The 17934-nt window shown below is 32.5% G+C and overlaps 1 protein-coding gene across 1 annotated transcript; it reads right to left on the reverse strand.

Moving 5' to 3' along the window:
* Nucleotides 1-358: 358 nt before the first annotated feature.
* Nucleotides 359-17387, reverse strand: LOC143071663 (semaphorin-2A-like). The gene is made up of 7 exons (XM_076246136.1): nucleotides 17215-17387; nucleotides 16506-16637; nucleotides 15516-15637; nucleotides 11300-11408; nucleotides 9340-9388; nucleotides 4195-4336; nucleotides 359-976 (listed from the first exon to the last, which is right to left on the reverse strand). Exons 1-7 carry the CDS (start codon nucleotides 17282-17284, stop codon nucleotides 785-787), a joined length of 816 nt encoding a protein of 271 aa, XP_076102251.1. The 5' UTR covers nucleotides 17285-17387; the 3' UTR covers nucleotides 359-784.
* Between the last annotated feature and the right edge of the window lie 547 nt (nucleotides 17388-17934).

Here is a 17934-nt window from a genome sequence, read left to right on the forward strand (position 1 = left end):
CTAAAAATGAAAAAGACAAACAGACATATAATAGAACACAAGACACAACAAATAAAACTCAGGACTAAGCAAAACGAACCCAACCAATGTGAGAATTTTGTTTATTTGATAAATATTTTATGTTCGTTTGAGGTTACGAATTCGTTTTTGATTTGCATATTTTGAAAAACGTTTATATGATTGGTCGAGAGGACTTCCGTTAGCCAAACGTTTGTTTGTAAACAATGTAAACTGGATTGCAACGATAATAACACAATCCGGCTCGACGTTAAAAACATTTATTTTCACTTCGCGTGAATCGTTAAATTAAATGATAAACACAAAACATTCATTTGAATAATAATAAGATTTGTGGCATTTCATATTTTATCAGATAGCAAATTTCATGGACTACATTTTTTATGTTGCGTTGACTAACAAATATATTAATACAACAGGACAATGCAATGGCATAAATATGCAATTTACGTAGGACAGAGGTAACGAGTGAGAGAAAATAAATTCCTTTCCTTCGATTTCAAAGAATAATAAAGATTATACGCCTTTTAAACATATCAAAAGGAATTTATTGGTGCATAACATGTACCAAGTCACTCTCTAATATATTATGTTTTTGAGTGAATTTCATGTTTTCAATGTTATATAGACAACAGATAAATGTTAACTTGAATTTTCAACAATATAATTGGTAATATTCAACTGAATTTACTTCGTAAGTTTGTCTGTTGTTTCAGGAGTAGAACAATAAATTGATATCGTAAGTAGTATATTTGGAGAAAATAAATCAGTTTTTACTTGATGCAGCATAAAATACAATCTCTGTCATATGGCTATGTAGTTCAAGTTGTTGAAGTTCTTCGTCGTCGATAACAAATATTGGTTTTCCATACATCGGCTGCACTGTCTTGTGCATTAATGGATGATCAGCTATAAACTGCAGAACACTGTCACTGAGAGACATTGAATCGTTAGTGCACTGAAATGTATATGACATAAGGATTGCAAAAGATTGATGTTTATTATTAGAGCTTCGATTTTTATCATCAAATACCTAGTGTTTGATTAAATAAAAAAACAATTAATAAATAAATAAAAACTATTTTTTTTTTTAGAGATTTTGATTTCCTGTTAAGAATGTGTTGACTTGTCCAATAGCAAAAACAGAGATTGCATCTGACGACGCAGACAAACTAGACCTGAAATTAATGTAGATGAACAAAAATCGATAGGTTATTGTTTTACATTTCTAAAATACTTAGATAATATATCATTATAAGCATACATTGATTACCAATGAAACAACTATCTCCAGAAATAAACAATTAGTGAAATTATAGCCAACAGTACGACCTTCAATAATGATAAAAACCCATAGCAGGTTATAAAGCGGCCAGACAAGAAAAATTAAAAACAACAAACATTCATTTGGCGGCCTCATTCTTTGACAAGATAATTAACCAAAAACAAAAATAATATACACGAACCAGCAAGAACCCATAAAAAAGAATATTCCCGACTTGGAACAGACACATAGATAATGAGGCGGAACTAAACTTCTTTGATGGCATCATCCTCTTCCTAACCTGACCTGGATCAATGATGTAACGGCACATAACAACAAGGTATTTGCAATAACTTACAGCTAGTTCAAAGCTAATACCAACTAATACGAAAATAATTTATTCAATTCTTAAATAGCAATCAGTAGACATTTCATTATAAACAGTCAAAAGTTATCCATGACCTTATACTGTTTAGTTCAGTTGTGTTCAGTAGAGTCAACTTTCAAAACAAAATATTTGTATCGATTGAAGAAATTTAAAACATTAGATTTAAGAATTTGAAGTTTAAATTACGTGATTTCGTTTTAAAATATATTAATGACGGATGTAATTATTTTCCATCTGTTAGCCTCTGACATTCTTCAGGAATCTTTTTGGGTGTTATGATGACATTTTTGGAGATTCTAATTCGGGATAAAAACGTCATATATACCCCAGTAACTTCCTGAATATATACTGACATTCCTGTGCTGTTATCGAATCACAAAACCCGACACACTTTTTATTGGTAATATATATGTTATGCATCCAATTGATAAAAGGATCAAGCAATCGTTTTTGATAATGGACTTTCCGATTGGATTTTCCTTTGAGTCAGTATTTTTGTGATTTGACTGTATGAAATAAAACTGTTTTATAAAAAGTGAACATCTAAGTTATCAAATATATCACTGCACAGAATTGTTTTGGAACGGTTGATCCAAGCATCATTTGGAAAAAGTTTGATCAATTTCATTATTTGTTCACGTCCAGTAAACTTTCAGAAATATCGGTATTCACATTGGCCCAATTTGCGGCTCTTTATCAGCAAATTTCTATTTGAACTGATATTAATAACAGTGTATGGCAAAATTGAGTAAAACCGCGTACAAAATAATTAATTGATCAAAAACACTATTATTTTGATTCCGTACTGTTAATTTTCCTTCTTTAGGCGCTGATGTTTCTTTGGCACCATCTTTTGTGTTTTTATGTATAGCAACTCGTTAGCTATGCCAGAGTTTCTGTTGATTATATTTTGTGTTTAATGAATCTTATGCGTGCATTTCTGACAAATTATTGAGTCAAGAGATTTCGCTATCAAATCAATTACACCTTGACTACCTTTATCTGTAAATATAAATATTTGGTTTGAAATTTTTTTTTACCGGATTGCACCTCCTATTTTTCGAATATGTTGTTAGCCGAGCCCGGAAATTTTAATACGATCCGGGTAAACGTATTGATAATTTTTATAAACTAATTGTTAAGATTTTTGAAAATTATTTCTATTGGTATTAATATTGATTTGTGTTAGCAGTAAATTAAAATCAAACTCAATATAATGTTTATATACAATGTACATATGCATATACACTGCTCTACAATCTGTCAATACTCTATCTGCTAAGGCTTTACTACTTTTAGGAATGTGTTACCTTATCTGTATTTGGCAACACATTTATGAATGTTTTGTCCTCAATGCTCTTAAACTTTCTACTGTATTTGGCCTTTTTAACATTTTTATTCCGGCGTCACTGATGAGTCCTTTGTAGGCCGCGCACTTCTGGCGTAAATATAATTTCAATCCTGATATCTATTGGTTGATAATTTTCATTGCACACCGGCATGTTTTCTCTGACTGTTAATGACATATTTTCAGTAAATTCATTGGATTTTGGATTTGTACGGATTGATATTTTTGTCTTATATGCTTGATAATTTTTTTATAAGTTGTTCTTTGCTTTAAACTAGCTGTCAATTCTCTCAGGTATGTATTCAGTGACCTTTCGTTGTGGGATGTATAAGAACCATTCGTCGTTTACTCTGTGATTTTGTAAGATGTTTTTTTTGATTTTTCGCTGTGATGAGTTAAGCCCTTTTCAACTAATTTTGATAATTGTTTCTTATGTTTTACTGTTACACTACTAGCCAGGGTTAGTAAAGAGATTGAAGGCGTTGATACTAGTTTAACCCCGACACATTTTGTGTTTTTGTACCAAGTCTTGACCTTGTTTAAAGGTTGTTGTTTGTTCCTGTGTTGGGTGTTTTTTACTCATTATTTTGAATTGCTCTATTTTTGTAATTTCGGAGTCTTTAAAAGCTGTCTATGCGATATAATCTTTACTCATTTTAGAAGGCATTGAGATGACCTATAGTTGTTAATTTCTGTGTCATTCGGTTTCTTGTGGAATGTTGTCTCATTAGTAAACATGACACATTTTACTTTTATTCCCTTTAATTATATAATCTACAGTTAATTCAGAACCGTTTAGAGAATTCACTTACCGTCAATTCAGTACAGTCTTTTTACCTTTTGATGATGTTAATGAATCAAGTATAAAGCCGGGGATTGTCAACTTCCTTTTATATCTTAATGCCAATGGTGAAGAATAAATATTTTCAAAAAATAGGTATCTCAATACTAACGATGGGGTTAAAGTAGGATTTACATATATCTTATAAACCATGCATTCCATAACAATTCTGTGAGATGTTTTCCTTTTTTGTTATACATAGTTTTGAAAAGTTTACGTATTCTACGATTACGTTTGTTATCACAGTTAGTTTGATCCAATATACGTTGCAAAAATGTTATTGATTAACGTAAAATGTTTAAAGCAAACATGATTTTTATGTTACATGTACTTACGTGCCCTGGTCTAGGGGTAAGGACAGTAGTAACTTCGGTCCAGAATGAATTTACATTGGTTTGCTCTTTAAAAGATCCATCCATTACAGCATCGATACTACTTATATTAAACGCACATATTGCCGATGCTGGAGTTCCAGTACTGCAAATATAAGGTTAATTTAATACAAAAAAAATCATATATACCAGGATTGAAATTTTATATTTACGGCCCTGCAATCGAATTAAAAAAATGTTAAAAAGGATCAAATAAAGCAAAAGTTGGAGAGCATTAATAAGTCAAAAGTTTTTATTACCTAATGCTTGGTAATACAAGTGAGAGGTATAGCTAGCTATTAAACCAGGTCCAATCCGTTATTTTCTGAATAAAAAAATAACCTGCACTAAGTCAGGAATATGACAGTTGTTTTCCATTCGTTTGACGTGTTAAAGCTTTTCATTTTGCCATTTGATAAGGGACTATTTGCTTTAAATTTTTCTTGAAGTTCGTAATTTATGTTATTTTACTTTTGAACGTGCATATGTAGAACTTTCATAAGATTTTTTTCCGTTTGGTTTTCAATTCAATATGCAATGGGTTGAAATTGTGATTTAAAAATGTTATAGGACAGGAACTGATATGGTGATTTAGGAGACAAGAGGTGTAGTAGCTGCAACTAGCTGGAGGAATCCGAAGGAGGGCGAATTCTATAATTTTACCTGATTTGTTACAATTTTAAGGAAAACAAGTAAAATTTGTATTTTGATATTAAGTTGTTAAAACATTGCTGCCCTTTGAATTAGTTTAAATATTATTTTGCCTAACATTTTTGCAGTTTCTTTTTATCTTATATTTTCTGATGCAAATAATTCAAAATTGTTCAGCATCGTCTTTCATGGAAATTTAATCCTACAAGGAGTCAACGACTATATCGTTCATGCTGACTCATTCGATGAACTTATAACTATTTTTTGTGGGGACTTACACCTTGGTGACTTTCATTCTGATATTTGCCTGCAGTTTTATTATATTAATATATCTTAAGGATGCGTTGTTTAAAAATAATTCTTTCATGGCAGGTTTTTAGTAAATTCTAAAAGGGAAAGTACAATGGCAGTCAGCAGGGTTAAAGAATATCAGTTGTTCGACCTGTTAGTCAAATGCGTTTTGTTTAAATATACTTTTTCACTATTGGTCTTTTGAAAAATGTTGTTTTTGCTGTATTTATACCCTTCTACAACGAAATTTGTTTTACATGCACACGTATAAAATTGCGGTTTTTATCCAACGAAATCATAGGTTTGAACGTAGTTTTCAATTTAGACTTGTTTATAAATTAAATTAAATTTCAAAATACTCTTAAAGTCCTTTTATTCTCTACATTTTTCTCCAACCGGTTTCACATCTTTGTGATAATCATGGATGAATGTAACTAACGGTAACGTAAAGTCACGGTAATAAGTCTGTAACAATAACATATATATACAACTCGTGTAAACATCAAACCAACAATGTTAGATCTGTAAATTTGCTTTTGCAAATTTTTGGTTCTTCCCTCACCGGGATTCGAACCCATGCTACTGTGATATCGTGACACCAAATCGCCTGCACTGCAGCCGTCCCGCTAGACCACACGACCACCTGGGCTCTCAAAAAAAGAGCTTTCGCTGGCCGTGTGTTACCTTTCTTCATCAGTTTTAATCTAGCGGCGTACTACAGTACATGATATATAAGGCATGAAGATGTTATTGTTACAGATCAGCTAAATTATCTATAGTAAAAGATCATACAAATTAATGTAATATACAGTCACAGAAAATAATTATATTTATAAGTACGTCTGAGTCAGTGAAAGCAAATTTACAGATCTAACATTGTAGGTTTGATGTTTAGACAAGTTGTCTCTCTCTCTCTATATATATATATATAAGTACGTCTGAGTCAGTGACAACCCTACAACAGATGTATCCATCGGATCGCCATCAATGATGGTGATACATGGCTGTGTACATAATGTATATACAACTCGTCTAAACATCAACCCAACAATGTTAGATCTGTAAATTTGCTTTCGCAAATTTTTTGTTCTTCCCTCGCCGGGATTCGAACCCATGCTACTGTGATATCGTGACACCAAATCGCCTGCACTGCAGCCGTCCCGCTAGACCACACGACCACCTGGGCTCTCAAAAAAGAGCTTTCGGTGGGCATGTGTTACCTTTCCACGTCAGTTTTAATCTAGCGGCGTACTACAGTACATGATATATAAGGCATGAAGATGTTATTGTTACAGATCAGCTAAATTATCTATAGTAAAGGATCCTACAAATTAATGTAAGATACAGTCACAGAAAAAAAATTATATTCATAAGTACGTCTGAGTCAGTGACAACCCTACAACAGATGTATCCATCGGATCGCCATCAATGATGGTGATACATGGCTGTGTACATAATGATATATATAACAAGTCAAAAAGGGTACAGCATCACCATTAACAAACTATCAAATGAACAAATATTAGATATTTCGGATAACAGATATCCTTCTTCAATAATAGCTCGATGTCAAATGAATCATGTCAATATATTCAAATTGAGACACTACCAAATCTTGAAAGTATATACAATTTAAGTGGACACCACATACGCTGGTACAATTTTAAAATTTTCAAACACGGCGCAAAGATTACAAAGATATGCCAAATAAAAATAGTTATTTGCGATGTGAACTGTCACAACTTTAAATTGCCAAAGGTTGTGACAGTTTAGATGCTATAACTGCATGGAGGGCAGTCTTCAAACAAACAAACCAAATATGCCCTAACCGATTCAAGTTGGTATAATATCTCAAATTTGACAACGGTAGAGCAATTGCAACAGAAACTACATATTTAAGATTCCCAAACGAATAGCAGTTTAATAATGGTTAGAAAAATAAGTTTTATCTAATAAGGTAAAATAATTGAACGTGGCTACGTACTTATACATCCATCCCAAATGAAGGGAGCCCTGTAATTTAAACTGCAATTTAAAAAAAGCTTCAAACTGTAAAGTCAGTACGGAAGCCGGAGTTACTGGAAACAAGTGATGACAGGAAAATGAGTGACTCATTCTATGTTTTTTCATTTGTACTGTAAACCCACAGAAAAACATCAGTACCTTTCTCCCCAAAGCTGTCACATCAAACACTGTACAAAAAGTATCCCGTACAGTCAAGCTATCAGAGTAAAGCGGATTTGCTACCATGAGGAGGCTGTCACGAAACGGTTACAGGAACTTCGCGGATTTTTGACAAAACGAGGCTATAAGAAATTGGACATAGGTAAGGGGTTTTCGCGCGCTAACAATAACAGCCGCAATGACCTCTTACAGTAAAAACGGAAGAGGCGCAGCAAAATAGTTCCGTTTGTTTTTAACATACAATCCAGCCTTTACTAACCTGTCACGTTTGATCCGTGCCAATTAGCAAATTATTGCCATACACCCTAAATTATACAAGATCTTTCCCAATCCTCCTGTCTTAGGTTTTCAGAGACCAGCAGGTCTGAAAGACTTATTTGTAAGAGTTGACGTCTCCTCAAATAAAAGCTGTTCAATTGCAGGATGGTGCAAGTCATGTGGTACCAGACGTTGTCTGACTTGTCAACAAATACTAAATACTCAAACATATACTTGCCACTCGACTGGGTCTGTGTACACTATATTTTGCAATGTAACTTGCAAAACCAAGAATTTTGTATACCTCCTTCAGTGTCGATGTGGCATGCAATATGTTGGCGAGACAGAGCAACCATTCATTAAACGCATGAGTGGTCATCTAAGTGACTACATTTGCAAGCCCGACCTACCCGTAAGTCGTCATTTGAGATCACCTGGGCACGCCCAAGCTGATCTCAAAAACCTTACCATCACAATCATAGACCACAACGAGGGTTGGTCGCAGGTCGACAGAGTCGCTCGGAAAAGATTTTCGATAAGAAAGTTGTGGACAGTTTCCCCAGAGGGCATCAATGAAAAAACAAAGAAGTAGTCACTCATTTTCCTGTCATCACTTGTTTCCAGTAACTCCGGCTTCCGTACTGACTTTACAGTTTGTTTTATTTCTTAAAATACCAGTTTAAATTACAGGGCTCCATTCATTTGGGATGGATGTATAAGTACGTAGCCACGTTCAATTATTTTACCTTATTAGATAAAACTTATTTTTCTCACCATTATTAAACTGCCATCGTTTGGGAGGCTTAAATATGTAGTTTCTGTTGCAATTGCTCTACCGTTGTCAATTATACCTACTTGGATCGGTTAGGGTATTTTTGATTTGTTTGTTTGAAGACTGCCCTCCATGCAGTTATAACGTCTAAACTGTCACAACCTTTGGAAATTTAGAGTTGTGCCAGTTCACATTGCGAATAACTATTTTTATTTGGGCATATCTTTGTAATTTTTGCGCCGTGTTTGTACCAGCGTCTGTGGTGTCCGCTTAAATTGTATAAAATTTCAAGATTTTGATAGTGTCTCAATTTGAATATATTGACTTGATTCATTTGACACCGTGCTGTTACCGAAAAAGGATATCTGTTATCCGAAATATCTAATATTTGTTCATTTTATAGTTATTTAATGGTGATGTTGTACCCTTTATATATAAGTACGTCTGGGTCAGTGACAACTCTACAACAGATTTACAATAACATCTCGGTAACACATGACCACCAAAAGCTTTATTATTGTGAAGCCATGGTGGTCGTGTGGTGTAGCGGGACGGCTACAGTGCAGGCGATTTGGTGTCATGATATCTCAGTAGCATGGGTTCGAATCCCTGCGAGGGAAGAAAAAAAATTTGCCAAAGCAAATTTACAGATCTAACATTTTTGGGTTGATGTTTAGACGAGTTGTTTATATATATATATATATATATATATGTGTGTGTGTTTCTACATCTTTATACCGCGTGTAAGCACAATCGTAAACCATAACCACATACATCGATATGTTCGAATTCAATAACCAATAACTTTCGGCCTTTTAAAATATGATTGCTTCAATATGAATGAAAAGTTGAAAACGTGTATATGTTTAAGTACTTAAAAACCTATATTGAATACCAAATTTTGTCGACATAGAAATTGAGAAAGTTATGTGAACAAAAGTTCATTTACTTACTTAGTTGTGAATAAACCATAGAATACATTGTCCCTCATTGCAACGTCTTCTGCAAAAGAAATCATCTTAATGTTTGAAAATTATTTAAAGTTTTATTACATAAAATTATGTAGATGAATTGTAAAGTGTAATTCGAGTTAAATAAATGACTTAATTGTTTTATGATTTTGATTTGCTGAAATAAATCACGAACCGTTCCAAAATCAAATTCAACATTCATGCACATGGCTTCACATCACAATGACAAAGAATGCATTTCTTTCTTGCCAAAATTAAACTTTTTGTGGCGTTTGCTATCGTTTGCTTCACGCTACAAAATTAGAAACAAATACATTGTTTAATCAGCGTTTACTGACCCTGTTTGTACTTTCATACAGCTATCCTTAAATGCTGTTCCATCGACCAACATACATAAATCTCAAGACATTAAACCTTTTATTCTATTTCATATGTATGAAAGTGTGTTGACTATGTTTACAATTATTATTTACAGTGTTTCAGGAATTTTGCTTATATTGTTAAAGCATGGGACCCGAGAACACAGTTATGTTGTAGTGTACCTGCTCTAACTCAAATTTTGACAATTCTATGTAATGCGTTTAAAATTCTAATGTTCGACCTTTTTTAACTAGACCAAATCACTACTTAACACAAAGATTCAGCTTTTGAATATGTAATTGTATCACCTTTCTTAATATTTCAGGCATGAAGTATCAAGAAACAAATTGGAAAAGTGTATGAAAAATTTGCAATTTATAAATTATTAACACTAGAGACTATATTTGTAAAGGACGATAACTGTGTTCATAGACCATGGGTACTTTTCAAAGGATATCAACTATTGCCTTAATTTAGCAAGGTATTCTTTTATACTTTTGTTACGTTTATATATATGATCAGAGCGTCACTGATGAGTCTTATGTTGACACAACACTGGTATATTAAATTATAAGCCTGGTACCCCTAATAACAATTCGCTTGTCAAAATGTTCTAATGTATTGTTTATTTGTGTTTTTGTCTGTCCTGTTTGCTCTTCCTTTTTTTGTATTGTAGTCCTGTTATGTAATGTTGTCATTTTAGTGTTATCTCTAACATTGCCATTAAAACGGGGGCGGTGGTTCGCTAGCCAAAAACCAGGTTCAACCCGACATAGTTTTCTTAAATGTCCTGTTCCAGGTCATTTTTGTTATCTTACAGTTCGTTTCCATGTGTGTTGCATTTTAGTGTTTCTGTTGTTTCGTTGTTCTCCTCTTATAACCTTCATTTTTAGTTTGTTATACGGATTTGTTTTTTCGCAATCCATTTATGAATTTTGAACAGCGGTATACTACTGTTGCCTTTGTACATGCTATGAAAGGCACTTTGATGAATATTTCACTGCATTTGTTTGTCTTTTTGCAGATTGTTCCAATGTTTGTTTTAAGCGGTGAAAAATACGTGCAGATTATTGATTCAAAATTGATGTTAGAAACAGATATAGAACGTATCAACGCTAAGATAAATTTGTTTTTGCACCACGTTAATTCTTAATCCTTTCTATGTTAATTTAGAGCAATTATACATGCAGTTATATTTGGTAAAACTTCGGGGTACTGAAACAATATTTCAGCGATACTCATCGTGGTTAAAAACGTGTGAAGGTAAATATGATTTAGGCCACGAATCAACAAAATGCATGTATTATTGCATCAAGTAAGCACTTATCCTGTTTAAAATTGTTTGAATGTGTTAACTTATTGTATTATATATTAAGCCTCAGAGTTGATTTTTTATCCATGTGTCTATTACTTTCGATCTTAAATACGAAATGGATTTTGTGTTTGACAATTATAATAATGTGAACCAACTACGTTGTTTATGTCGAACCTTTATGTAACAGATGCATGGTTTTCAATTGCATTTTGACATGGAAACAGCATTGGTATAAAAAAAAATACAAGTTATTTTATTCATACATACGAATTAAGTCAAAACCCACTTGAAGGTTTCCAGGAATAAAGCAATCAAGTTTAGCTTTCTGGTAGCTTGTCCATTTATTTCGTAACAGCGAATTACCGCCAATGTCTTTCTAAGTACATATAATTAAAAACGTATTCTTTAGTCATTTTGGTCTCTTCTGGAGACTCTTCTGATTGGCAATCGTACTACATCTTCTTTTTTATATTTACAATCTATTTCATAATACTTTAAGACTATAAATCAATACAAATTTCATACAAAATTGATATCATTAATACTTGGGTATTTCAAAGTATTTCGCTCATAAAATCGTATTTTAATCGCTTTATTATTTTCTAACACTTCATATTATTTCGAACACTTTGAGAACGGATTGAACGTTTTTTCATGGTAAAACGTAGTTGCTAATATGGTAGGTCATTAAAAAATAACAGTAATGGGCTAACATTGGATCCACTCTGAGAACTGTTCTTTGTGTCTATAGTGTGTTTTGTAGTTGTTTTTGGTGCTTTCTTTCATTATTTTGGGTTAAGCTAGTTTTTTCTTATGATCACATGGGGAAAAACCGTAGAAGCTATCCCAAAACTCCGCACGTATAGAGACTAGAACACCACATACAGTGTTCAGCCGTACCTTAAATCAAGCATCTCACGCCATGAAAGTTCAGCAATTACAAGACTAAAATGTGGTGTTTTCCCCCTTGAAATCGAGAAAGGGCGTTACCGGGGAGTCCCAGCTGATAGACGACTTTGTAAAGTTTGCAGAACTGGAAGCGAAGAAGACGAAAAACACTTTTTATTACATTGTCCCACCTATTCGTTACAGAGAAATCGCATGTTTATGGACTGTCACCAGAGATATAACTGTAATTTTGATAACATATCTGACATGGATAAATTTAAATTTTACTTAGTGCCGGTGTTAAAATAGTGTCAAAATTTATCCCTAACATCTCTGATTTTAGAACAAAAACATTAATGAGAAAAAATTAACTTCTTATTTATTGTACATTTAAATTGACATTTGATAATTATACATTGTAACAGATAACTATGGGAATTTTAGAAGTACAGTGCATCATAAGCCTATGAAGGCTGGCTGACATAAAATATGTTTCATATTTGTATTATTATGTTGTATCAGGCTGCACTTCAATAAAACAATATATATATATATATGTTTTGCTATTACATTAATGGCAATGTCCTAACTAAGAGAGGATGAGCTTTATCAAACAATGTTGTCCCTGATACTTCTGTATAAGCCTGTCCCAAATCACGAGCATGTAGTTCAGTGGTGTTTCCGTTGGTTCAAGTCTGTCTTTTTGATTTTCGTAAATTGGTTATCCGTCAGTTTTCTGGTATGAATTGTTCATGTTATTCATGTCGGCGCCTTTTATAACCGACCATTATATATGGATTTTTATCGCTTTTGGAAATCGTACGGTGACCCGTATTTGATCCATCGCATTGAAACTCTGTAGTCAGTAACAATTGTCTCATTGGCAATCAAACCCCAGTAAAATGCATTAACTGCATATGGAAAGGCAATTTGATTCAATATACAACGAAACATTATATGAGTCCATAGGTAATTATGCATTGTTCAGGAGCCTGTTGTTCTGTGATTATCTTTTGTTGGTATAGTCAAATGTATAATGTATTCATGTTTCTCGTTTATTTTATAGACTAGCCCGTCGGTTGTTTTAAAGTAGTCATTATGGGGACCTTTTATAGCTTGCTTTTCAGTTTGAGCCAAGGCTCTGTTTTAAAGGCCGTTCTTTTTTACCTATAATTGTTAAATTTTTATACCTTTTGACTTTGATTGAGATTTATCTGATTCGCACTCCTACCACATTTTCTATTTCTATTTATAATCACTCGTAAAATGGTTTTAACAAATACAGATCTAAAAGAGATGCAAATGACACCAAAGCGGTCTACAATCGCAAGTAGAAAAAAAACTGACATCTTCATTGGAAAAAAATAAGATAAAAAAACAACATAGAAAATTTTAGACTGTGCAACACAGAGCTAACAAAAACCGGGATGGATCTTAGTTGCTCCGAAAGAGTAACTTATCCTGCGTCAGATGTAGCATCTTTAGTGTTACTCATGTCAGCACTCACCCGGAGATAAGTTTACGTATGTAGGTCTCATTCGGGGTCAGGAGAGCGGTATTGTGGTAGAAACGATTGGAACAACCCGGCATCGTCTGTGAAACAGGTTTTTCTTATCAGTGAACCAATGCGGGATGGCGTCCATAAATTTCAAAGGGATGATTTTAACTTCATCTTATGGTTTATTGTGAGCATTTATTTTGTATCAAAGAAACGGAGTTCTCGAATATCCTGTCAATTTGGAGATAACTACTCCCTTTGCAGGCGCTACTAAGATTCAATATAAAAAATGTGGTATGCTTGCCAATGAGACAACTCTCTAAGTCATTACCGCATAGTCAGCTATAAAAGTCCCCGAAATGACAATATAAAACAATTCAAACAAGAAAACTAACGGCCTTATTTATGTACAAAATAATTAACGAAAAACAAAAACCTAACACATTAGCAAACGAAAACCACTGAATTACTACTCCTGACTTGGGACATACACATACATACATAACGTTTCAGGGTTGAACATGTTAGCGGGATCAAAACCATCCCTTCCAGTTTATATGACCACAAATTAAAGGTTAAGGTAGCACAATACAAAGATTGTTTTACTTCTAATCTCCAACCTTAAAAATTCTGTTACTTTCTTAATAATGCATATAAATTAATAAAAGAGGTATAATATAGATAGAAAAAGATTAATCTTTACAATGAATGCAATATTGTTGTTATGCAAAAATTTTGCAATCAATTATTATGCAAATAATGGCAAAATCTGGGTCAAGTCATTTGAATGAATTTAGCTTTTTCGTCTTTATAACAATACAGGAAATTTTAACATATTCTTAATTAACACAACATGAGCTACCAAAGGATGTCTCAAATTATCGCTATCATATTCCATTCTCTCATAAATCTGTAATTAGTGTAAACATCCTTACCACATTAAAGTAGATAATGTCTGATTAGGTGTAAAATTTTATCTATACATTCTATCCAAAATCTGAGACACTCTATTGTAGATAATGGCTCTTGGAACAACATATAATGACATCAACCCTCTAGGGGTAACTATGAAGAAGAATTAAAATTTTGTATATGTAGACACAGTTGACATTACAATTGATTACATAATTGTTGTATAATACTAACATTGCATTAATTTGAAAGAGCAATCTGTTAGCTTTCCATAAATACCACTTTTTATAAAAATTCAAGCATTATAAAAAAAATACAGCAATTTAAAACTAGGGAATTGGAGGTATAAAATTCAAGTATTGTACTACTTTAACTACTAAATAATTATAACCTTTAACAAAAACTATAACTAAATTGGACAGAAAGTAGAACTAGCAGAAGCACATACCACAAATTTCAAAAATGTCGTACGAAGGGTATAATACCATAAATCTGTCATTCGATACAAAAGTCAAGAAACGTTTAGGGACTATTTCAGGGGCTAATAATTGAAGAAGTGATTCTAGAATAAAACAGCCACAGTTAATGAATATGTTGATGTCAAAGCGATGGGACAATCTACACGACATATGTATACTAAAGAAAACGATTTTATATTTATATCAATATAAAAAACGACGATGTAAATATTGTCTACCATCAATAAGTCTTTTTTAGTCTTTAAATATTTCTCTAAATTAATAGAAAAATACTTATCAAACAAGTCAGAATATTTTAATAAAACAAAAACACCAACACCGATAACACCAGACTGATTGTTCATATTAAAACAGATGGCCGTAGTCCAAGCTAACATCCAAGTTTTGATTATTTTGTCTGGTAAGTTGTGAGCTGCCTCGAATTAAAAATTGTCTTTATACAAATGAATATCAGTACCACAGCTATCATATTTCAAATTCAAAAACATATGCAAAGTATGTAATTTGTTTGAAAATTGAGTTTTTATTTCGTATTTCAATGTTCTAAAACCAATTGAAGTACAGTAAAAATGCATATGGGGATTTGGTATACAAATACATGTACATGCATACGGGAATTTGTATAAGGTCGAATAGTATCTGCCTCAGCACAAATTTTAAATTGTTTTATATTTGTCCTTGGATATTGATTTCCTTTAATTCGTACCTTGCAAACTTTAGCTACTCGTGAATATATCTTTGTTTCTAATGGATCAGTTTCAACAGCTGTTTCGCGGAAGAAGATAAACACTCTGTCACCTACGTCAAAAGATCCAACAAACTGTGGATCTGAAAATCAGAATAATCTAATATATTTGACTGCATATGTATCAGCTATGTTACAATGACGAATTGTACAAGTCATACTCATTAGTATTCTTGTGTTCAAAAACTGTACTTTTTACCAAAATAAGAACTGCTACATAACTATATATTCCTTATTCAATCTAATAAATTTGCAAATAATATGTATTGAAAATTTAAGCCAGTTATGTGATGATTCAAAAATGAAAACTAAAAATATAGTCAAATATTCACACTTACAACTATTTGATTCTGGTGCATTTGTTCACCTCTTTCTATGTGTCTATTGTACATTGATCTATTATTAACTATGTACAGTGGCCCGTGAAAAAAAACTCTTATTTGGCGTTAAAACTAGGAAAATCATATCATACAGAACATATGTACTAAGTGTCAGGTAGATTGGATTTCATTTTCATCAAAAAACTACCTTGAACAAAAGCTTTAACCTGAAACTAAACAGACAGACGAACGGACGTACAGACAGACGAACAGGACAAACGGACGCACAGACCGAAAAACATAATGACCATAAATGGGGCAAACACATATTAATGACATCGATAGCCATTGACAATATCTACTTGCAGTTTAAAGCCACCGAGGTTCATACGTTTGATCTGCCTTGTGATACAAATATACTTTTGTCCGTAATGCATGCAAAATAAAATCATCCCTTTATCTAATAGTTGAATAATTTGTTTCGGTGACATCTCCACTTCAGAAATATTTACAGCTGTTTTCCATTAGTTTGATTTGTTTGAGATGTTGATTTTGCCATTTTATAAAGGCCTTTCCGCTTTGATAATTTCTTACAGTTTAGTACTTGTATCTGTTTTACTTTCTGTCTTACCTTTCATCCATTTTTCACTTATTACACTTTTCATATTATCAGTCGTACCAGGTATTTGTCTTTGAATTGAAGATTCTGTGTGTAATGTAGAGGCATAATACATAAATTCCTCACCGTTTGGATTTCCTGATTCTGAAAAGAAATATCATGGAATAACAATTTGTAAGTTTTTTTGATAAAAAAAAACTTGCCTTGTTTTCATTAATTGAACCGTTACTATGTCATAAAAAAATTCAATAAGAACCAGTTTATTCTGCTATGTATAATTTATATTGTAAATATCGTATCATTATATCTTGTTTAAACAGAACATTTTGATCACTAAGATATGTGATTTTAATTAAAAAACAACGGTCATTCCTCTGCAACGGTTTGAACTATTCATTATGGGTTTTGATCATTGTTGAAGGTCACATGGTAATCTAATATCGTTCATATTCTCTTCATGTTGTCTCTGTTAGGTAAATGTTTCATTTGAAATTTCCACACTGTTTAGACAAGTACAGATGAAGTTCGTCCAGCCATATGTCAGTTAAAACTCGATATGCAAAGTCCCTATGAGTACAAAGACACAAACATATATATACACCGATGACCCATCATATTAGAAAACGAATAAATAAACGATTAACACTGACTTATATATTTAGTAAAGATATTTTGAAAATGTTAACCTTTTGTGATATAATTAATTGTACTTTAAACTCACTGACATAAATTGCTGTGAAATTATGAAACGGATCATTGGAACATGGAACACTTGAACTGGTATAAGTCATGTCTGTTATATTGAGTTCAAAGCCTTTAGGAGAATCTGCATTTGTTCCACATAAAATTAGTATATCCTCAGTCTTCTTAGTAATCAATCTTATGTGATTCTGACAATAAGGAATCTAACAGAAAGAGACAAGAATGATTATCTTTAACAATTGAAATATGTTGTCTTCTAAAAACACAATCATAAAAAACTAATATTAATCAAATATTTGCATATAACTTGACAATAAATCAATATTTATTAAATTCAAATATCAGTATGACGGTCTTCAAACGCTTTGAGTACACCCGGGTTATATATGAAGACAACAGTATTATACCGCTGTTCAAAAGTCATAGATTAATTGAGAGAACAAAACATACGGATTTAAAACTGATGGAAGCACTTCAACTATAAGAGTAAAACAACGAAACAACAGAAACAATCAAGTTCAACAAAAAACAAGACAATGCAACATACGTAGAAACTAACTATTAGATAGATATGGAACGCCACATCTGTCTTATGTGGAACTATTACTTTATGTTGTTTTGTTTTTACTTAATGATATTTTGTCTTTGCTTAATATGGTTTTGACGTTACGTAATGATGTTTTGATATGACTCAATATGGAATAGTCATTACTTAATGATATTTCGATACTACACGATA

The sequence above is a fragment of the Mytilus galloprovincialis genome, chromosome 4 (genome assembly GCF_965363235.1).
Source record: "Mytilus galloprovincialis chromosome 4, xbMytGall1.hap1.1, whole genome shotgun sequence".
Taxonomy (NCBI): domain Eukaryota; kingdom Metazoa; phylum Mollusca; class Bivalvia; order Mytilida; family Mytilidae; genus Mytilus; species Mytilus galloprovincialis.